At 34.0% G+C, this 24913-nt stretch overlaps 1 protein-coding gene and 1 long non-coding RNA gene across 11 annotated transcripts in view; both read right to left on the bottom strand.

The window, feature by feature from the left end:
* Positions 1–1912: 1912 nt before the first annotated feature.
* Positions 1913–8673, bottom strand: LOC136270472 (uncharacterized). Its single transcript, XR_010708215.1, has 4 exons — positions 7680–8673; positions 7482–7598; positions 6833–7072; positions 1913–4940 (listed from the first exon to the last, which is right to left on the bottom strand). It is a non-coding gene; the product is annotated as an uncharacterized lncRNA (long non-coding RNA).
* A 688-nt stretch (positions 8674–9361) lies between these two features.
* The window catches only part of LOC105345175 (5-hydroxytryptamine receptor 1), a 62998-nt gene continuing 47446 nt past the window's right edge, over positions 9362–24913 (bottom strand). For 8 of the 10 annotated variants that reach the window (XM_011453240.4, XM_066068231.1, XM_011453241.4 and 5 more), the window contains one exon: positions 9362–14053. In XM_011453240.4, coding sequence (XP_011451542.3) covers positions 11677–13119 — 1443 coding nt within the window. In that variant the 5' untranslated portion in view covers positions 13120–14053 and the 3' untranslated portion in view covers positions 9362–11676. Of the gene's footprint in view, positions 14054–16568; positions 16735–20151; positions 20295–24913 lie in introns of those variants that run through there. The other 2 variants (XM_034472633.2, XM_011453244.4) reach the window with 2 other exon arrangements.

Raw genomic sequence — 24913 nt, 5'->3', positions numbered from 1 at the left:
AAAATAATTATTGCACTGGAATGAAAATATTTATAAATATTTATAAAACTTATAAATACTACGCTGTCTTGGAAGTTTGTTTATTTATTTTAATGTTAATAAATGAATAAAATCTTGACTAGATTCATATATGCACAGTTCAAGGTCATGTTTAGAAATTTACAAGAATGTTTCTTCAATGCTATCATTAACCTCCACTATCAGGTGCTGCCCCCGAATTTCGAAAGTTTTATATTTCCTAATGTGAAAGTGAAACACGGAGAACGTGTGTGTGTGTGTGTGTGTGTGTGTGTGTCAAGGTATGGGGGTCGTCTCTCTATATCGGAGTATCCTCAGTATGAAACTGAACCACTTATTAACATAGAATTAAAACTATCGAAAATGCAATGCTAATAGTGTAGAAAGTATGAATAATGAATGAAAGTCAAATTGGCAGGCAAGCTTCCGCAATAGAAGGTTACGGGAAAGAATAGACAAGCACATACAGGAGGAGGATATTGTGGAAGTTGTCGCCTTTGGTCTCGCTGGTAATGGAAACCAACGAGCAGGAAATAGGAAGCAATAAAATGCATCTATATAATGTCGTTCGCATCGAATGTTACATAATCATACATGCATGTATATTGCTGTTAATTATGTGACATTTTTAAAAATACTTTTACCTATATTATATAATTTTCATTTCCATTATTTCATGTTTCATATATTCATTCATAGAAAATAAACTTCTATTGTATTAAACTAATCATTAATTTTTGGTTTAATTTTCTATCTATATGTTATACTCTTTAATTCTACTGTATAATGTCAATTTGTGATGAATAACTTTTTGATTTCTTTTTTTTAAACTTTCATTTGTGTTGCATAATTACTGCCACCAGGATATGGTCAGTGGCGCGACATTAAGTTTCAAGGAAAACCTTTCTACGGAGTTCCGTGAGTCAAAATAAAAGCTATCAAAAGTGATATATTCAAGGAATAATATATGATGTTGGCGTTTTTAGACAATCATACATGTTCAAACATTTAAAAGATACAATATAGTAGACAAAAATATCTATAAGAAGTTGAGTTGTTTTTTTTTCTTTTAGTTTGGTAATTAATACGGGACAATAATCCTTGAATTTGATGATCTAAAACAAAGACTGTGTAAACAAGGTCGTTGTTATCATAAGATATATATATACTCCTTGTCATGAAATATTATAATCTACCTTTTATTCTTCCCAAAGACATGCTTACTTAATTTTTTTTCAAACAGAAAATATTACAGGATTTACTATTAAGCACCCGAGGATAACACGTGTTTAAATGAATCTTCCCGTCATACCCGGTATATATCAACAGACAAAACATATCCTTGTTTTTATAGACCTGCTCTGAAAATTTTAGGAGTCTATTGATCAGAAATGTTATTTAAAAGGTATGAATGACTTATCAAAAAATTCTTGAATAAAATGCTCAACAAGTGTTGCATGTCATGCCCAATAGTTTAAAAGATGTCTTCTGTAAATACGATCGTCAACAATTCTTTAGGTAAACAAGATACATATACGTACGTAATTGGTCGTCGTCATTGAAAGTAGGAAACAGTACCAACATAGAATCTTATTACCGAATATACGTTAAATTATTTTATACCATATAGTTAATGCATATGAAGTCTTTGTACAATTGACATGATCAAAGATGAAATGGCTGACTACGGAAGGATAAGTTTAATATATCAATCACAATGAGGCATTTTTTTTTCAATTACAGGTCTTTCCTTTATGAAAGAGGATGCAACTGGAAACCTTTTTTCAATATATGTTTAAGTTAAATTATCTATTGAATATATTACACTTCTTGTATTTATAAGTTTATTTTTATTGATACGTCCAATCAGGAAAGGTTTTGAAAGAAGAATCGTGGTACAAAGACAGCTACAAACTGTAAATTTTTCACAGTACAGTAACTTTATTTCAATGACAGAAAAATATGAGAGTATCATTGAAATATGCTGAATTGTAATTACCTTGATATAATGTCCTCCTTGTTCGTGTTTTGAATAAACTTGAATCACGTGGTACATGTAATAATATTATTTGTCTTTTAGGTGTTAAATGCCTGATGGTATAAGGTCGTATTTACCATCTTTTTTGTTTACAAGCCAATGCCTGAAAAATATTGCATGAACACAAGGTACAAATTTCAGGCAATAAATTAAAATGATATTTTTAATTAAAAAATCAAAGTAAAATGCACATAAATTGCAAAATATTTCTATTTAATCTCTAAATATAAAGCTACGTACAAATAATATGTATTCTCGATTCAAAAAACAAAAAGAAAACTTGTTCAGTTTGGGTATATATAAAATGTAAAATTTGAATATGGTAACTGCTTTTTACGTTAAAATAAAAGTTCCTGTAACAATAAAATATCAGGAAACCGGTGGGTACAAACTATGAAAATAAACTCGTAAATGAATTGTTTTCAAATTTAAAAAATTTAAAATGTTACTGGTTAACGCGAAGAAATAAGTAAACAACCGATCTGTATTTTTTCAAATGAAACAAATCATTTCATCCACAATACATAATTGTAATAATCGATAAAATAATTGTACAGAGGTGAAGGGTAATCAGTTACAGATTTTAGAACAAGGAAAAAAAGGATGCTTTGATTTTCCTCAAATTGTTTGAAAACACATCGCAAGAAAATAATAGCTTTAAAAAAACACTGTTGTAATACTATCTTTTTGCAAAGAATGGAATATTTCATGTTTTGAAAATTGATAATTTCATTTTATACATTGATTTTAATCAATGCAACCATTCTGAATGCAATTTCATGAAGCGTTAGAGGATGTTTCGATTGTCTTGCTGTGCATACATAATTAAATTTACAAGACCGTTTCTTAAATACCAGTTTTATCATTTTTATACTTTCTCGAGAAAAGAGGAGATTGCTATATAAAAAATGATATTTTTTTATAATACAAATATAAGAAAATTCAATGGCAAAAAGTGGCCATCTCATCGTGGTCTCCCATGAACTACGTGTGTCTATCTACCCGAAAAGACATATCAGGCGCAAATCTTTGACCATTCCAAATACTTATCATCAGTGTGTATCTGCATTATTAAGTATCACAGAATTGAAACTATGATAGTAAGTTTTGTCAGTGGCGTAGTAAGTATTTTGTAGAATATACAATGGAAGATTTCGCCGGTACACTTCCGCATCAGAAGGTTAAGGGAAAGAATCAGTATAATCAAGCAAACATTGAAGGCATATATTGTATTGTGGCAGTTTCTTGAAGACTTCCCTTGGATCTCGATGGCACCGTCTCTTTAACGGTATTAAAAAAACCCCAGTAAGTTTCGTTTCGCTTCAAATATTAGAACAATTTTAACAAGAGCTTGGACTTTGGGTAGTTGTGTCAAACAGCAATGTGACGTATGCCTGTTTATTTCGTTGTTGGCCACTCAGCCATGGCTCTTTGAAATCAAGATTTGTCTGGCTTTTGAGCTAAGTTTAACGCAAACGGTGTATATTGCGCTTGAAACAGCGTCATTTTTAACTTGTTTTGACGCAAGAAATAGATAGCTATGTCCTACTGAAAGTCCAAGGTCTTGTTAAAATGGTTCTATGTATATGGTTACACATGTATTTATTACTTTATTGTATATTCAATTAACAGGGATAGAAAGAACACTTCATTGATCGTCCATTGAACATCTTCGCTAGCCAAGGGTTTTCGGCCCACTCAGCTCCCCATAAACGTTCATGTTCATTGGTCTGCAAGTTGTGAGTTAGCAACAGTCTGTTTATAGCCCGCTTTTGTATTTTAGGACAAAAAAATTGTAAAATTATAAAGTCTAATATTGTGATTACATGGATATGGTGTACTTTTATCTACATTGATATTTCAAAATGTCACATATCACATTAGAGTTAATGCTAGATAATCATATACACAACCGTTTCAGCTACAATCTGATTGGCATTTTCATTGTTCATATCTAAAAACTATGTATAATGTTTTTAGATATAAGTAGTCGTGTGTTGTGCGAGACAACCGTGTCTTTAAAGTCATTATACATATTAAGAATCCTTTGGCTTATACTATTATTACATTACTTTACAGTTATATCAATAGAATGAAATCATTTCATTTTTAAATCTGATCTTGGTTCTTTATACTTCTATATTTAGAGCCAAACAAAGCATGGCAAAAATTGCGAGGAAAGAAAGACAACTTCACCCATATATATACAACATCATCGTATTCTGACAGCTGTTGAGCGAAAGGAAAAGAACCAAGAAACAAAATGAAAAAAATAAAACCGAGGACATCTTGCAGAAACAAAGTATTTTCTCTTGACAATTAAGGTGAGCAGAAGGTAAACATTTTTTTTTTTACCAGATCTACCTTAAAGTATTCAATTTCTTTAATTTAGCCAAAAAGTAAATTGAAAAACGACCTATTTCCTCCATGAAAATCAATCAACCTCCACCCTTAAAACGAAAATAGGACAACAACAAATGATTATTACACATAGGAAGACCCCAATCCTAACATCACACTTTCTATACATTTCTAATTCCCTGCTGCATGTACCTTACGTGAAACGCGAGCAATAAATCACGAATTTAACTTGTGAGGTCAAAATAAATATGCCCAGAAATATGTGACTGTCCATTTCAATCATTAGACTATTGAATCTAACGAGCGGGAGCAGTCGTGATCTATGAATAATGGCCGCTGGCGATCCTTGCGTGACATAGCCAGTCGCCTTTCACACTACCGACAACTCGGTCAGATCGAGAGTGACACCTTTGAATAATGCTTTGACATTGCAACTTCGCTTGATTGTTCAATCTATTTGCTGGAGCTGTGTCAACTGTACCCAGGAGTCACAAAAACTCGCACTGGAGCGACTTGTTGTGCCCTGCAATAAGAAGATGTATGATGCGGATAAAATTTGATAGTCTGTACAGTACATCATGATTTTAATTTTTTTTCACCTTTGCGTGTGTTCTGATTTAGTGAGTTCCGGACGGCGTAAACAACCATGCAGTGCACCATGTTATATTTTTTCTTTACGTGGTGTTTGATTTTTTTAAAGAATGACTAAATTTTCATCAACATGTTCAGAACTGCAATCATATTAGGAAATAGAAAAACAAAACCAAATGCAGTTGGAGCTCAGTTTAAAAAAAATAAAAAATTCCGGAACTTCACTTCTCAGAGGAGTTTGTAAATGGGACTTGGTTTTATGCATGTACTTTTGGATATCATCACAGATATAATCACAATAAAAAAAATCTTATGAAATTGACAGCCTTTCAGATCAAGAATACATGTTCGTGAGTTAAACTCAATTCAAAATGACAATCAAGGCATTGTCTAACCTAGAAATACACTATACTAGTATTTATGTCATTTTGAATATTAATTTCCTTCCAGTTCATGCAACCATTGTCATGTTGTAAATTTTGAATTTACTGGATGGGTGTAAATAAAAAAATTTGCAACATGACAACCATGTTGTAAATTTTGTATTTACACCCACTCAGTAAGATCAAATTATACAACATGACACCATCTTCCCACATGTGATATTTCTTTAGTAACATTATATCATTAAACAAAGACTCATTATTTTCAAAAATTTCAACATAATAAGTTTTATGGCCTATATGCTCCCCTGTCTGAAACATTATATATTACTTTTGATTGTATTTAAAGTTTTATATATAAAAATGATTGCGTAGCACCTGCAGATTTTGATTTTAAGCTTCTTTGAATCCTCATTGTTAGTTTATCCTATGGGATCACGTTATGATCATACTTGTACAATAAAAAATGAATTATCGCTGTAGTAATTCGTTATATAATTTTTTATATTAGACTCACTGAAAATAAGGCATTACCGTTCATTTGACTTTAATTCTTTGGTCTTCATTTATATTTAAATTTACGTTCAGCAGTAAAAAAGGGTTGAAATGTTAAATGTTATGAACAAATTATAACAAACATCAGACAGCATAGATTTAAAGGGGCATGGTCACGATTTTGCTCAAATTTTATTTTTCTGTTTTTATTATCTACAGTGCTTTAGGAATGCATTTTTAGTAATTAAATAAAGCTTAAGAGTCAGTTGTAGAGTTATATGCAAGATACAGGGCTCACAATTCTTTGTCATGTAAACAAGGCTCGTGTCTCGTTTTTTGTTTACATAGGTTCAATATACTAGTAAACAATCTTTTTAAACTGATTTGTCTATCTTCTTATTCATTTTCAGCATAAATAGACAGTTTCTAACATTTAACACATTCATTTTAAGTCTAAAACTAGAATATTTACTTCAACAATCAAAATGTAAACAAAAACTATGTTTACATTGCAAAGAATTGTTAGCTCTGTAACTCGCTCCTAACTCAACAAATGACCCTCAAATTTTGGTTGCCCATTAAAAATGCTCTAGTGAAGTGTCCTTTACAAAAATTTAGATTATTGAGAATCAAAGTTTGTAGTTGTCATGTACAAATTTTGATTCTCAATAATCTAAATTTTTGTAAAGGACAGAAGCATTGTTAACATTAAAATCGGAAAAATAATTTTTGACCAAAATTGTGACCATGCCCCTTCAATACGGCCAACAGGTAAAAGTTAATCAAGAAAGACGTGCCGAGTCGAGCTATAAAGCAACAAAAATATCTTTTATTTAACACTGTGAAACATTACAGTTAATTTTCACGAAATCACGTATCAGCTTCAAGTGTGCATGCAAATTCGATATTACTATAGTATGATAAAGTTCATTAACTAAGCTCTTACACGTGTTATGATAAATGTTTCACTTCCTCTTTGTCTTTCAAAAGAATGGACTGCAGGCAATAAGCGGCAGTTGCTGAATTACAAAATACGTTTGGCATTAGAAGCTAGCGCTAAGAGGAAGTGGGCAGAATTAATGGATGCTTTAGGGTCATTACCATGCAGTTCTCCATGTGGAATGTGCTTAAGTACCTCGTTATGAAACCGTAGTTCACAAATCATCCTTAAATCCGAAGGGCTTTACTGCGAACAAAAAAATCAGATAAAAATGAGTTAGAGGGTGGTATTCAGTGGTTGTAAATAAGAAAATAACCCTAAATAAAGAAGATTTTCTCGCTTAGTTTGTTGTCACTCTAGAAGCAACGCGAAACGAATGATTCGCTTTTTCGCTTTAGGTCTAAATTTTGAAAAAAAAGTATTTTATTTACATAACATACAAAATTGTATGGATTTAATTTGACGTATGCTTAATCATGTAACTTAATAATATTGTAACATACCTACTAATATGTAGATTTTACTTCCCACATGGCAAATAAAGCATTGTTGCCTTTAGTTTCAGTTTAAATCGACTTATTCGATGAGCATACCAAAGGATTATCAGATCAGTTATCATTATCTCATGATTAAGCATGCTTTGTCATCTGCTTACCCGGATGGACGTCTGCAATGTTGTTCAGCCATTCGTACCCGACTCCCATTTTTTTCCCGCTCTGACATACTCGATGTACCCAGTAGTTTATGAGGTAACTGGTTCATCCGTTTTTTGCTGTAAAAGTAAAAAAAAGTACAATTAATAACTGTATTAAAGAAAAGAAAGTGAATATGAAATAACTTCAACTTCACGCACCCATTTGTTCTTCATCCCGTCATTAGAGTTGATGGTCTGCAATCGTTGCATTTTGCATACAACATTGTACACTAGTTCTACAGTATTGAAGGTCTGCTTACTGTAGTTTCAAAAATTTAAAACTGTTACACAATAACTAGAAATATTTACTTCACTGTGTATTATATTTGTATAAGAGATGTTACGGGCCTTGTAAAATATTTTGCTGTGGGAAAAAATGTTTGCAATCTACAGCCAATATTTAAGTTCCCGGTTAAAATGTTTCACCAAAATAAACGTCCGTGCTATGAAATGTTCTCTTGTTCTTCATACTCTTAGGGTGAAATTCTCTTTGTTTTGTCTCCGACTGTAAATCAAATCAAATCTGTTTTGGCTTCGAAAAAGCAAATGAGATCATAATACTTATATATCTCGGCGTGATGATGCACAGTTTGAACATCTACTGGGAATCGAAGCCGCCAAATCAATGTACTACACACGGATATAGCCACTGTTAATTTGTCTGGAGAGCCATGGAGAGTTATAAAGCTATAAGCTATATCGTCTTTCGTATCAGGTATATTTATTAACAACTAACTCTGAGAAAAGATGTAGTACATACGTAATATTCCTAATTACAGTCCCATGATGCTCTATTCTGAGTGGCATTGTGGGATATGGAGACTTGACCACTCATCAGCACCTCCATTAAATTTTTATCACGATCTTCTCAGATTGATGAGCTGTAAATATCAATTACGTTCAACTTTATTTGATTTGTCCCTTTGGAGATTTCAGATGAGGTCTGAACCAGTGGCCGACCAGTCATAACATTACACATACGCCTGTAATCGAGTTTCCCCCGGGATATGTGTAATTGGGTTATATTTCTATGAACAAGCCCAGCAGCCCGATTGAAGAGTAACCGATCCTTGTTGTATATATTGCTCATTGATAAATAAGCCGTGAAGTTAAGCAAATAAAACAAGAACCGTGTGTTACGTATACTTGTCAATTAGTTTAAAGTTTCTATCTTTTGCGCGTTAACGTGTGATTATTGGTTTAAGCTGTTGCTTAAGAGCTTTAGGAAGAAGTCAAGAAACTCTTTTGAAGCTCTAATCTTAAACAATTGAGATAATCAATCTAGAAAACATCTATCGCCGAATTTAGAGCATTTGTATGAATAGATTCGTTTTAATTAATATTGAATACTCGTAGCAAAAAAGGGCTAGGTTCTGATTAAGCAAAGAACAACTCCCTATAACATCCACACTTATTCAAAGGGTAAAAAGAGGATTATGAAAGTAAGACTGACCCTTGCTTGAAATACGTTGCGCGAAAGATGACCTTAAAAACATCTCAATCATGAGTAAATAAAACATATTTAATGTTGTTTCAATCCAAAACTCATTAATTCTTTTATAACTGGTTGTCTCTGTCGCGTTCCACATTTGATGGTAACCAAAATCAAAAAAAAAAAATAGGTGGCTCTTGACCGGAAATGAGGCGTCTTTATCCGACTATGTAGCGATTTCTGTTTGTGACAGAATGCGAACGCCAGATAATAATGATATGTGTGCAATTGGTATTCAGGAAAGTTGTAGCGTATATTTTTTAAACGAGAAACCATTATGACACAAGTATTTCTTCAAGATTGTTTCAAGATGGTTAGAAAACCATGGTAAAAAAAAACAACACAAAAATTATCAATATATTTTTGTTTTATTTCATTATTTTGGCGCAACAAGTATTGTTAAATGCATTTGTGTTTTTTACAAAAGCACTCTTTGTACTGAGAATTACCAGTCAAAACAATGATAAAAATGGGGAAAATGAAATCAAGACAATTTCAAACACATAGTAACCAGTCATTGCTTTGTGTTTAACTTGTTTTAAGTTATCTTTTCGGTACCAAAAAAAAGGACATGTCACTTTTATTTCAAAAAATCACCTAAGCTTCATTTTGAAATAGAGTTAAAGATATAAGTGAACTTCTTTTAATTATCAAGGAAAAAATAAATTTAACAAATAGATTAGTTTTCATGTGGCTGATAAATTATCAAATAAAAATGAGTATTAGCACAGTGAACAACTGATTCAGCCCCAATAGTCCAGAAAATTCATCAATTGTTAAAAAAGTAAAAATGAAACTAAAGACTGGTTTTCACAAAACAATCATTGAGAATTGGAACGCAAGGTGAATTCACTTTGTGAATTAGATACCGACGGATTTCAGGATGATTTCATATCTTAACAACATACATATAAATATTATGTACAATATTTACAATAAAATAATTCATATTATGCTTTAAATAAACAAAAAAAATCCTATAAATAATACATGTAAATCAGAAAAATAAATAATGAGCTTTATTGGAATCGACAAAATGAAAAGAACGAGCATTTTAAATTTCGTGATGAAAATGTCATATTGTAAATTTGAATTTACTAGGTTGCAGTGAATAAAAAATTTACAATATGACAACATAACAACATGACAGGAACAGTTCAGCAGTAAAATATGAGTGAAAAAATGTAAATAAATAAATGCAGGTTGTTTGGATTGATATTGCTGGTGAATTGCTTGTCTGGATTTGAGCAGAAGGATTGAACCATATTACAAATGGACATTTGACCTATTTATCCTCTTCATGCAGCTTGATCAATTTATTCGCATAGAATTTTTTATATAATAAATGAAAGATCGAAATAGTTTAACTACTTGTATGATGCCATGCAGAACTTTCTCTCTATTTAATTCATTGTAGCGGGACGTTCCGTGAAAAGAGCCATCTACCAAATATACGCTAAAATCCGCTTAGAAATAGCAAGGGGTTTGTTTGATAATACAATACTAAATAAGTGGAAGGATTGGCCTAAATACCTCACTTATTGAAGCCCGGGTAAAAAACCCCATCTGGTACTATTTTGAAGTTTCGATGCTTTTCATGTTTTTTGGGGAGGGTCTTATTTTTGGAGCATTTGTTATACGTTTATTTTCAAAGTTACATAGTTATCAAACCGGTCTTTGCAGTGGTTAAAAATTGTGGACCAAATTAACTTTAAATAACAATAATCCAGTAGGGATTTGTAAAACATGATTTAGACTTATTGAAAAGAATTCGTTTGTACCAGACCTAATCATTTAATCTATTGGCGTCGCTCTTTGACGACGGGCAAGTATCAATTCAATGACCTGTTAGTAATATAATGTTCTTAATTTAGTTTTGTCTAGCTAGAAAATAATTCCGAGTACAACAAATTAAGAGTAACACTCCTTCTAAGTAAGTGGCTTACACAGATTTTTCAATACAAGTTTCTTTCGCTCGCTGCTTTTAGTAGTATTTGGAAACTGTCTTTAATAATCCTAATGGCCAACGGCCCTGTCCATTTCACGACATTAATACGTGTGATAAAAGTGTAAATGGTAGATATTGCAATTTTTCCAGACAATTTAACAAAACGAAAGCATTGTAGGAAACAGACTTAAGATTCTAATCGTGTGTGATAGGCTGTCGATATACAAATGAATGTCTGAATTCCTCCATCCAAACTTACAGTGTCCACCTACTGTAAACGAATGATAATATTGCAGAAACACTATAATATCACTGTTTTTGTGTATTTCAAATGCAGGATGAATTGCAGTACATGATGCATTGACTTCTAATGGCAAACTCTTGTCATGGTTAAATAATCTCAAATGTCCTTTTTTTAAAAGTCAGTTTCATTAAAACAAATAATAACTCTTGTATATATTACTTCTGCAGTTTGGCAAGTACATGTCAACAAGACATTTATAACTATATTCTTATATCACAGATAATAAGGGAAAGGTTATCCTAAAACAGAACACTTTCCTTACAGACTGTCAATAATGCATTCAGCGTTTGCTGCTCAAGCACTGAACGTACAAACTCAAAATAAACGGACGCAAAAGAAACTAAAAACGTGTAATAGTTTGGTAACAGTACAGTTGGAGTTTGGGGGAGTAGGGAGGGGGTGTAACTCATCGTTACACAACACTTTCCCTGTCTTTATCGTGGTTATTGGTATTTCCGTTTCCGACGTAAACATTCGTCATCCCCTGGCTATCGTACCGCACCACGGTGTCCGAGACAGGTTTAAGACTCTCGCGAAAAGTCGTATCCCGAATCGTCGTGGGTTCGCCGTACTGTTCAGCGTAACTTTCCGAGCGGATACGAATGTTAATTTTACGACACCTACAGCAGAGAATTTCTATGAATGGCGTTCGGAACTCTCTGTTGAACCGAGCATAAATCAAAGGGTTCAGAAATGAATTGAAATAACCTAACCAGTTAAATATGCTCATTAGACTTCCTGGAATGGAACAGTTTTCTTTGTTCACGCCACAGAATGGTCGGATGACGGCAAGAATAAAAAATGGCAACCAACAAGCAGTGAATCCGCCCATTATCACCCCTAGAGTCTTTATTGCTCTTCTTTCTTTATGTGATGACTTATTTCCTCGGCTTAGCAGAGACTTCACTGTGAATCTCCTGCGATTGTTATTCCTATGATTAGCTAGCATATCTAACATGGATTCTTCTTCCTCTTTCGAACTTTTCTTACTAGAGTCATCACCACATCCGCCGTTTTTGAGAATTCCATTCGGATGGGTTCCGTAATCACTTTCTTTGCTATTTCTTGGAGTACGGTAGGAAGGGAGATAGAGCGTCTCCGTTCCTCTGTCAATGCTACCAGGCTGAGATTTCACCTCTTTCTTCGCCAGACGCGAGGATACCCGCCATATTCCAAAATACACAAAAATCATCGCCATGAGTGGAATATAGAAGGACAAAAGAGTTGCATAGATTTGATATCCTATTTCTTGGCTTATGAAACACACGTAGGCCGGTTTCTCGGACTTCCATCCTAACAGTGGAGGGATAGAGATCACAACAGACAGTACCCAAACACTTGCAATCATGGCACCCATTCTCCGAGGTGTCCGCTTCATTGCATACTGGAATGGACGCGTTATCACGAGATACCTATCCACACTGATCATGCACAAATTCAAGATGGAGGCGGTACACAAGATCACGTCCAGTGACGTGAAAATATCACACAAAATATCCCCAAGAAGCCAATGGCCCGCTGCTTCATAGGTAGCAGCTAAAGGCATGACTAAAACAGCTACTAACAAGTCCGAGACGGCAAGAGATAGAATTAGAAGATTGGAAGGTGTCTGAAGTCTCTTCACTAATGCGACTGCTATGCACACCAAAGAGTTCCCTATTATTGTTCCAATCATCATTAGAATGAGAAAGAACAGCATAAAGGCCTGCTCAACCGGGGTGTAAGGGGACTCGGGTGAGAACTGCGGAATTTCCTCTGGAGGAAGCCCCGTCGTGCTCCAATTCTGAGCGGTCTCATTGGAGAGAGAATACACATCGGATGTGTTGGTGTCAATGTAAGATAGAGTATGATCCATACCGATCGTTCTTTGCCAATCAATTAATGCAGACTGACAAAAAATTCGGTTTAGAAAACTCACAGTTCCTCATCCATACATTGTACTAAACATTTCACATCGATGACATTATTTAAAGTGAAACTCCCCTGCAATATCCAGAATTTTAAGTTGATGACGGTTAGGAAGACAGTCTCTTGGTTACCCGAATTTTCTCGACTGAATCACGTTTCTTGATTTCATACGACTATATATCATCCAAGGAACGAGACTTCCGGATATCCTATTCCTGATTATTAACTATCCCTTTTCAATGAAATGCATTCCTTTCATGATCGTGTTGTGTCTGAACTTTGCCGTTCAAAATGCATTAAATCTCACTTGTTAACATTTAAGCACTGTCGACAATTTACACCACAGTCCAGACACGTTGTTTTGTTCCTCCAGATAGTATGCATCCTTTTTTTGTTCTCTCGTTAGGTTGTGATATCGTTAGATTGTTTGCAAGTTGGTTCTCCGAGAAAATCTTTTGCTCTCTGGATTTGGTCGGTAAACCTTACTTCGACGTTTAATCTGAGCATATAGTGAACTTTCCAACCTTAGCAATAGTTACCATAAGTCGTGTTTACGGTTTACCTTCTTTAAATTCCATTAATCCACTTGAACTTTCTTAGTTGACAGACCGTTAGGTTTTTATGAATTATAAGTCTTAAATACACCGTAAATCTTTTTACTTAGAAGGAATTTTTATCTCCTCCAACGCTGGTCGCGCATGCAAAGCGACTTGCTTGTGATGAAAAGTTCAATATATTTCTCTATATATCGTCATGCGGCACGATCACTTTTGCGAGAAATAGAATTCAATGGATTTCAAAATGAAGACCCCGGGAGTTTGATTGGTCAATCAGCTGATGTAATTCTCTACTTGTACCAATGACGTCGTCTTTTTTGACATCTGAAAAGAAAGAAGAAAGAAATGATAAAAATAACTTCATATCGTCATTCAAAAATCGAATCTGATGGACTAGCCGACTCTGATGAACAATTAAAACAAAAACACATGATGCAAACATCTTAAAACAAATGACAATATCAATAACATCTGTTCAACAATAAAAAAAAAACAACAACAGACAATGGTTTCAAAACAGCAAAAAAAAATCTTCCTATCAATCATTTAATTTTTAACGAAAGATATGTGTAAATGTTTCATCGAGCATTATTATAAGAACCATAAGAGCTCAAGGTCGGCCGAGCCATGCAATTGAAAAGGTATACGAAACAGTTATTACAGGGGGATTATGGGTGTTATATGTATGTGTAATATATCATTATTTCACACCTTAACAATAATAAAAACTATTCAAACAGGAATGTTCACCTACACGTGAGTCTAATCCACTTACAGGTGTTTTTTGATTCCAATCTTTTAAACACGAAGGTGCAAACCGATACAAGGTCTTTCTGTTTAGCAAAATAGCGGTACTACAGTTTTGGTGTGAATTTATCGTTTGGACTGGGACTTTTACTCCATGGAAAGATCACAAGTGTTACCATTGTCAGGTCAATCAGACTGGACATGAATGTCATTACATCAATTTAAGACTACAGTGCGTTGTCGAACCTTAGAAAACGGATGTTAATTAGCACTTTGGTATTAGATGCACCCCTTTGCAGTTTTAGGTATAGGCTGCAGTTTATATAAAAGTTGACAGAATTCTTCAAAAACTTTCCCATTTTTAGGGAAAATGCATGATGGTCAGTTCTTCTAACCAAAATATATTAATATTTCCTTGAACCAATCTTGCTTTTTTGGCATGCGTAGCAGAAAAAACCCAACAATGTTTTATAACAATTTTGTTGTAGTTGTTTCTAATAGACCGTTTTCCATCATATTTTTCCAGAGCACTTTTCCTAAACCCCATATTAGTTTTAAACACTCTATACTTCTTGAGAAGGTACGATTTCGATCAATATTTGTTATTATTAATGATATCTGCTTCATAAATTTCTTTAGGCCCAGATCACTCATATTGCGAAACGTCAAGCCATATCTGTTTTCTCGCAAGACAATGTTAACACAAGTTGTTGAAATGTCGAGCTTGAGGTGTTGTATTTCGCCTGATTTCACAACGTTATATACGATATTATAACAAAGGGCTGTAAATGTTGGACCCAGTATAAAAGCAGTATGGTTCATGGTTGACCTTGACACTTTATGATTAATAATTATCATCAAGCATACACACATAAACTGTGACAAAAAGCATCTGTCATTGTAAACAAAACTTTGGCACTGTTCAGAAATAATCCACTAGAACAGGAAATCATTATGCTATCCGTGTATAATAGACTCAAATAATCACAAAGTATATGTGATCATTGCCCAGTCCAAAGATGAAACGATGCATGTATTACGATTTGCGTTTGATAATTATTTATCAAATGCTTCGAAATTAATCGAACATGCATTCGCTCCCATAAATACCCAGCCAGACACTATTGATTTCTTTAGGCAAAGGGATGGATAGCAATGACATCATGTGACAATCAAAGTACATATTTCACAGCAACGTTCAGAAAACAATTCCTCTTTCTAAATCCAGTACCATGGTTTGCCTATTCCACTAATACTTACACCTCCTAAAAACACCCACGATGCATTCCCATTGCAGCATTGCATTACACTGCAGCATGTTTCATATCTATACAAAGTATATATACTGACCTTCCTCGCGCATTATGAATGGAGATAGGACTCTATCTACATAAAGTGTCCTTCACCCACTACTACCTTCAACCACCTTTAGTGTGCCCGTTTTAGATTATCATAATTCACATCTACAGATATCATTTAATGAGGATAATGAATGGGAAGTCAGCAGACAACGCCGTCCGTGGACAAAATACTATGTTTTGAAACAAGAAAACAACAAGCAACCGATGCACATGGTATAAAAGTGAAAGTGAAAAAAAATATGACTTTGGTTTTTTATAAGCTAGTCTTGCTGCTTAATTTACAAAGGGGCGACATCGTTAATGTTTTATTACTGAATTGACTGTACTCTGTTTCATTCCTCGTAAGCCAAATTCTCAATGTACAAAGATTTTATTAAGAGACACTATATGAAAATGTGATTATTCTTTAAGGTGTACTGAAAAGTTTTTAAAATTGTTGACCCTTGGTGAAATAGTATATACACGCACTTACGTCTAGATTTCTATTCCCTGTTTAAAACAATTGAAAACATGTTCATTTTTTCCTTGCAAAAACAAACTCTTTCAAGAGATAAGGAAACTGTAAAACGAACTGACACTATATTCATCAATCTGATTTTAAAACTACGAATAAATCGTCAATGGAAAGCTAGCCTACAAAGTAAAAATTTCAAAACATTATTACAATTGAAAACAAAATGAGGATCGAGAGATGGCTTTAAAGGACAGAGACCCTTGACACTCGTACATACCTCAATGTATTTGGTTTCCGAATTAAAAAAGAATTTCCTTATTTCCCAAGAATATAGATTTTTAAAAGTTTTTTTTCCACAAAAACTCTCGCCTAAAACCGATCGATGCGTTCCCAGTGGGATTCCATAAAAATGTCCAACTCAAAATGTGTAATAGTAGTGGTTGGGAAGAAATTGGGCGCTCTTTCTAAACTATCCGATTGCTAGTGGATTATAGGTTCACATTCAATGATCGGGCTTAAAATATTATTCTAAAAAAGACCGGGGTATATTAAAGTCTCAGGTAGTATTTTGAAAATGAAACCGACCGTGAATATTTACTTTTATTCAGTTTATGTATTTAAGCTGAAAGAATTTTTAGAAAAGAAATTAATTATATTGTTCTAATTTGGCATACAAATCTCTCTCTCTCTCTCTCTCTCTCTCTCTCTCTCTCTCTCTCTCTCTCTCTCTCTCTCTCTGCGCTAATTCATTATATAATGGTTTTTATAACATGCAATTCAATATTAGTTATTTTTAGTTTTACTCTATAAGCACGTCTGCTTAGTTTGGGCCGAAAGTGAAAATATTATCTTTTTTAAGCCAATAACAAAACAAAGAAAAACCAGCATGACATTCAGCACTAGCGTTTTTAAAGAATTCCATTGTAAAAATCAGCAGTTTTTGTTAGCACTCTTACAAATGGGCCGTTTCTTGAAGTCAGTGTAATGCTCCTGATTTAATTCATAGGTAGACAAACTACATGTATATAAATTAATTTCTTCTATTTGCAAAGATTGCTCTCATGATCGTAACATGTCTGACTTTCTACCGGCCAATACCAGCACCGAAAAAAAGGTATCGCAATGAACATTTACATACATTATCTGGTAACATTAAAATATCGAAGTCTTTTCAACTTTTTTAAATTCTTGCGCAATTAAACTATACTGTCTCGTGTAAATCCGTCTCACTCCACCTGGGAATTTAAATCCATTATCCGCTTTGACAACTTCAAAATCGAAATATTTTAAATGCACGTATGAAATAAAAAGTGAGTTTCATGACTTTTTAACGATTGATATTATTCACCTAAAACTTGCCACCTTTGGCCTTTTCCACGTGATGAACTCGGATGATCTTGAATACATGAATTATTAGACAAAGTTGACCATGATAAGTTTCACAGAAGAGCTTACCTTTCGCTGCTGGTATTTAAGACATATATATTTGGTTTAAACCATTTTCAAAGCTACGTATATAGTATATACATATTGTGCATGGTTTTTGTTGATATTTATTTCATATCGCGCAACAGCTTTTACATTAATAAATGACAGGTGTGAACCATCGGAGCAATCTTGGCGTATTAAGTTTTATCTCAAAACAAGACTTGTTTTTATTGCTTGATACTTTTGTGAAATCGTGACATACCGATTTTGATGTAGGCGTAATATCCTACCCACAAACATCCACAATTGTGTAAGAATGTCATGAATTACATTCCCTAGCACTGCAGTGGTCTCCAAAAGGTAACAAGGGTTCTAAAGCTACACCCAATACACGAACGTAAAACAAATCAACTCACTTTTGCTTACAGCTATCCGCAAATCCATGTGTCTGATACAAAGATGAAGGTATTCACAAATCCGGTCAAGTTTTATGCTACAGTAACTCGTTTGGTCAATTAATGAGGTCCGCGGTTTGTACATCTATGAATGAGGCTATTGGTCTACAACTCCAGCAGGTCGAAAGAAAATATAAACTTAACACCCCAGTGAATAAAGGAAAGTTACATGTAAACACAGAACCTTATAGTTTTAGCAAAATCCCCGACTTCCCTGGAAACCTTATTGGGTTATATATTCTGATTTCATTCAGTTTAAAAAAAAAAGTTCGCCTTTTTCTGCAACTGTATTTGTTTAATCTTAGGTTTCTTTTAATGTCTTATTTTCTATTTTGGGCGGTTTCCTTTTTTATTATCATTTATTTATTTATTTATATTTATTTTGCCTTGTTGTTGTTGTCCCATAAATTCCAGGAATTTAATAAAATAAAATCGTTATTTATTGTTCTTCTCGGAAAAATATTACAAAGATTGATAATCTAAATTATGTAAACAATATGTCACTTGTCATTGCAAATATTATTACATTGTTACATTTTTTTACTATATGATGCATGCTTGCCAATCTTCGTTCCTTCTAATCTCCAATTCCAACGACGCGTATTCTGTCTGAACAACAGACTGAGAGGATAAAAAGGCAATAGATTCGCAATACATGTAGAATTAAAATCTTAATTTTATATGTGGTGATGTTGCAGATATTATCAATGTGATTTTCTTCGCTTTGAAAAAAGACCAGTTGATACTTCAATGCCGAATATGGAAATGAAAATTTTCTTTTCATGGTGCGGAGGATTTCATTTGTTAAACAAAAACAAAACAGATGTGAAATAGCACAAATCAAGCATATCGTTAGATTGGAATCTATATCAGTTTAAAAAGTTGAACATATGTTTGTTATGACTCTTACATGTTCAACTGCATGTATTGCTACCTCAAAGATAAAAAGTTTCAAGTTGAGTTTCATACGATAATTCCTGAATAAAATAATGATATAATATTTGTATTTACTGTGAAAGGGTCATTACAAAAATAAAACCTTGACAGTTGTTTTTATAAACCATAAATATTCTTTTTTAAACCAAAAACCCTCAAACAGATGATTTCTAAAACGTCATAATTCGACTATCATTAAATATATGAATGAAGTGAGACAGGCACTGTATAAATTGACTATCAACTATTGCCAATACGTATGGCTCTGTTTTGCAAAGAGTCTTTTTTAACAACTGCACTCGGCTGCCTGCCCGTCAATTGACTGGTCATGGCGCGTTATAGTACGTGTACTAAAATGTCCTAGTAGCCTATGGCGGTTCAAGGCGATCTGCAGCTACAACCTTGGATAAGGACCAGTCCAACAATCAGTGAAGCTAACGTGTATGCAACGTTGAGACCTATTGAACGTGCATAACTTTATCAGAAGTTAAACAAAATGATTTCTAAAACGTTGCAATTGCCAACAAATTAAATGTGCCTGCCCGATATCTTGCAGTCTTCGGGTATACTGACTTGCATGTACATGTACCTCGCTAGCATGTACCTTTTGATATACATCTATAAACTGCATGAATAGAAGTTAAGGTAAAAAAAATGAGAAATGCAAAAGAAGGTGGTATGTCTCTTGATATTTCGTAAATCAAGTGAGTAATTTAGAACTTTTATTATTAAAATCATAACAAATATATATGTATGGTAATGGACTAAACTATTTCATATGCAATGGACTGGCCTGAAACCCCGACCGTGTTGGCCCGATATCCTCGAAATACGAATAGATTTAGATTAACGTATCATCTTTAGTTAGAGAATGTCTAAATATACAACACCTTTACAATTCAATCTCAACAAGTGAACTTAAAATAGCTACTAAAAGTATAAATAATGCTTATGCTTATGCAGCGATGCAAAGATAATTCATTTTTCTTGTTCATTTCACGGTTTGAAAATCAAGAAATTGTAGATAAACTTGATACCTACCCGTTTTCTTTTATCTATCAATTCCCCAAAACACAAAGGAGAGCTTATCAACATGCACACAACAATATATCGAATAGCATGTTAATGAACTTTAAAACAAGTGCTTAATCTGAATGGAATATGAACTATCACACACACACATAGAAGAGAGCCATGCCCATTAATCGCCCAAATACCTGTAAGCCGTTAATTTCTAGAGGATTGAATTAAGTATGGGGTGTTACAGAATTTCGCATCATGTAAACCTCAGTCATGAAAAACAGTGATGACAATTAATCATTTTTAACCCTTTAAACTGTAAACACGGGGGAATCTCGTACATAATTAATTTCTGGTGTGTGTACGCCGACGACAAAGCTAGAACCTATGCATGCAAGTGAACGAGCTTATGCAGTCAGTATATATAGGTAGAAAAGTGTTGAGAGAGAGAGAGAGAGAGAGAGAGAGAGAGAGAGAGAGAGAATTTGCATGCGGTTTTTTACTCACATTACTATACAGTGATATTAACTGAGTATATTGCCATAATAGCACTTACATGCGCATGTTGCACTCGTGGTATATATGTGCATATACGAGTTCTGGGACTTGTTTTAATATAAAAATTGACACAGAATTAATTATTGACACTACTGGTGGCCCTTGACTCTATTTATAAATTAACTACTGTCCATTGGGTAATGCCTAAGATAAATAAAAGTTTAAAAGGACTTAAAAAAAGAGACGTCCGTTTATTCTAAAAATATTTTCATGAATGAAAGAGAATATGAATATGAATTGTAAAAAATTCCTGTCACCATTTTTTGTATATAGTTCAGCTTTATTTTCTAGATTTTAAACGTTTTTTGTCAGTGCACCTACCGTTCGCACGTTGTCAACCAATGCGTCTTAATTTGACAAACCATTCACGTTTTTAAAAAAAAGTTAACAATGTGCAAATTCTCAAGTTTCTGTCTTCTATCAAATGAAAAGAATTCCAAGTCAAACTTAGTCAACTTGGTGTGCACAACGGGTTCATAAGTTAAAGAGTCTCTCTCTCTCTCTCTCTCTCTCTCTCTCTCTCTCTCTCTCTCTCTCTCTCTCTCTCTCTCTCTCTCTCTCAGTAAGAACATACATGTATGTAAATGATTAATGAGGTGGTCCAAATAGCCTCGTCAAGTATGAGATACTACTAGAAGCCATGCAGAATTCACAATTCTTTCACAGCCTAATGTTTCCTCTATCAGATGGAAGTACTTGGCAATCAGTTTTTGAAAGTACTTTCAATTCGAATTCGTTTTATAGATACTATTATCCAAAATAAAACCAGACTTTATTGTTGAAATTAATTGTCAAACAAATCAATAGGATATCAAAATACAAAAGATAAAAAATTATACGAAATACACCAGAAACAAGCTAGTAATATACTGCAAACTGCGATGAAACTTTTTCTCTCAGATAAGAACTTGCCGTAAGGATGAACAAGTTGAGAAAATCGTTTTAATGGCGTCATTAGAATTCTATTAGAATTTTGACAAGACAGTGGAAACAAACGCCGGAAAGTTTGGCTTTTATCTTTAGTGGGTTTTTGTAATCATCAGTGTCTGACACAGAGCCAGCTGGTGCGGCTGGTTGTCGGATGACGCGAACACCCTGTACCCCCCGGGGAAAGCAGACGACAACAGCCAACCATTAAACGTAACAAAATTTATGTACTGTCAGTGTGAGTGAAAGACCGGTTTTACATTTTGCAGACGCTGTTAAACTAATTCAATGTTCTGTTCACTGTATGCATCGTGTGCATGACTTGAAATTTAAGGTGTTAATAAAACAGATTTAAAAAAATCAATCACTTTGTTTTTATGATAATATTTCAAAAGAAACTGAGTTTTCGTGGAGAAGAACATGATGGAATTTACGCTCCGACCAATTTTTAAATATTCGGCAGTACTTCCAAATACCTAATATGGCTTTTTAATGTATTACATTTTAAATATTTCTTTAAGTGATTTGACTGGGTGATAGGGCCCCGTTTCCAATGAGGGGGTGATAAAATCCTCTACCGACCAACCACTGAAATCAATTTAGGAGCTCTTAATAAAAAATAAAAAAAAATCGTCGTACCCCGATAAATCCATAAGACGATTAATGATCTAAAAATAGCCCAGATGGTAAACCAAACGAGAGACCTAGTATATAGATGTTATTTAACACACAATTCAATGATCTATTATTATGATTATTTGAACAAGCAACGGATTGATAATCCAACTCAGATTGGCTTAAAATAAACTCAGCAGGCATCGAATATCCCTACCTCAGAGTGAATTTGCAGTTAATGTTTTGTGGGACAATAGTTATTATGTATGTTCCTGTAGACAACCAGTTTGTCTCCTAAGCTGTTTGACCAGTTATAGAATGAGAGGTCATGTCTATAGGAATTATTAATGCAGTCAAAAGTCAAACACGTGGACTATCGTCACGACAGAGGTCATAATATAACTAGACGCCATATTTTGTCACGTCCTCTCAAAATATGTTAAAATTCAATGAATCGACAAAAAAAAGACCAAGCTATCATAATGGTCACTTTCTGCTATCTTTTGTAGAATCTTAACTTGCAGCAAAGTCACACAATTATTCTTCAACCGCATATTTAAGTTTCGGTATAAAGAAGACGTGAAACGCAGAGTTAAACCTTATTAAAATCACAAAAAACCAACATATTTTCGTGTACAGGACAGACTGTAATAACAATTTTCTCGAATCAGAACCAGTAATAGTTTTTTTTCTTGATTTGACACAAATCATTAATTAGTTAAAATATTAATATGATGATCATTTAATTTACACTGAACACTAAGCAAGGAAGGTGTGCAGCAATCGGCTAGCCTCCTTGACTATGTAAGACACTAGCGCTTTGGGTACAAAGCACGTGCGCCAGAGTAAAAGATACTAAAATTTATTATGTTTTTTCACTGACCGCAAGTTTGATGTCATTTTAGAAAACGAAACCAACCCATTATAACAGTGGCTATTTAACCAAACAAACTCACTCAAATTCAAAGACAACATTCTGAATATCCTTAAAAGATAAAATATGAACCAAAGAAAAACAAAATAAAAACAAAAGTGCAGAAATTCCTAATCTAGTTTCAATTGCCCATGTATGTATTTAAGAAAATATTACCAATTTAAAAGTTGTCGACCCACAGATAAATTGACACACAAACATCTCTGGAATATTTTTCATAAAATGTTTCGAACCCCCCACCCCCAACCCCTTAAATTTTCTTATCGATATCTTATGATTGACTAACAAGTCATTTAATAAATATAAATTATGGTCTCTGGTGTAACCGCATTAATGTTAATCACAGAGGCGTCACACAATCTCTAACAATCGATCAACTTCGAATCCTTTGACCTATTAAAAGTGGGAAACTGTGCTTGTAAAAAAGACTATGAAATGGTAGAAGTACCCTAAGGCAGAGATGTCGCAGCAATCATAACGGCTTATGACAGAAAAAATGGATAAATAGGCCCTGTGATGATACCGAGATCACAGAACGGATTACACATTAGTTCAGTAGAATGTCGTTAGGGTACTTTAGAGCGCTGGTGAAACAAGCCCGAACTTAATCTGCACACACTTATCGCTGTCGAAATGCTTGTCGCCATTATACCGATGCACCCATTAGCTCTGATTGCTGACCCGTTCAGGGTACCGGGACATTCTAGGTTAGTCCGGTAGCATGATAAAGGATGTAGCGTTTCCAACGATTGCTTTCATGGCTGTCCCAATCTACAGGTAGCAATAGGTACGGTTTGACAATTGAAGCAACGACTCTTAATATTTTAGAGTCCAAATGTTTTAACAAAATTCTTTATATATTTACATTTTTAAATAGAAAACCTGTATGTACATGAAGCATACTTGATGCGCTATTCAGTAGTTGATTTTGATGACAACTATCTTGAATTTGATTCTAAGGTAAAGAAACAACATATTAAGTAAGAAATATCCAAAAAGAAAAATATATGTACACGTGTGCTGTTGATCGGCCTCAGACATGAGAAGCTGTTGAGTCGACCATCGCTGCAATTCTCATTTAGTTTTATGCAACGTCTCTTTTCATGTGCTTAAATGGTTCACGATAAACTAATCACTAACTTTGCAAAAACAGGAGGTTTGAGATTGCATAGAGAAGACTTAGATAACCACGTTATTCCGGAAGTTTTGTCATGTTCAACAAGGGAAGACACCCGCTTGATAACATGCCCGTGTAGGAGTGAAAACGAGGCTGCATTCTTTTGATCAGTATCATGGGTACTTCCGGCCTAAGTTCTAATTGCTTTGTAACTCTAGTATCAATCACCAGATCTTCTCCTAATGACCAAGTTGGCGTGTTGCACAGGGCCTGTATCTGCTCCAAAATGATGAACAGTAGATTGTGCATTGTGTATTTTCATTGGTTTTTGTTGGATGATAAACGTATCTCCTTGCTTGTCAAAGGGTTTTTTCATATTAAGTGAATCTATGATTTATGATCGGGCAGCGGATAGTAACATATTGAGCATATTGCCTCAAGATTGGAGAAAGAGAGAGAGAAAAAAAAACTACACACAAGAAGACAAAAACATTCATCATATACATTCATGTTTACGACCAGCGCACGGCTGCACCCTTTTCTGTGAAGGAATGAAATAACGCCACACCTGGTAGGGAACATCTTACGACACAGATAGGAAAGATACACAGTGTAAAGTTTGCTACAAATTA

Source organism: Magallana gigas, chromosome 8 (genome assembly GCF_963853765.1).
Source record: "Magallana gigas chromosome 8, xbMagGiga1.1, whole genome shotgun sequence".
In the NCBI taxonomy this organism is placed as follows: Eukaryota; Metazoa; Mollusca; class Bivalvia; order Ostreida; family Ostreidae; genus Magallana; species Magallana gigas.
Note: the sequence above shows the minus strand (reverse complement) of the source record. Positions and strands in the feature narration are given on the sequence as shown.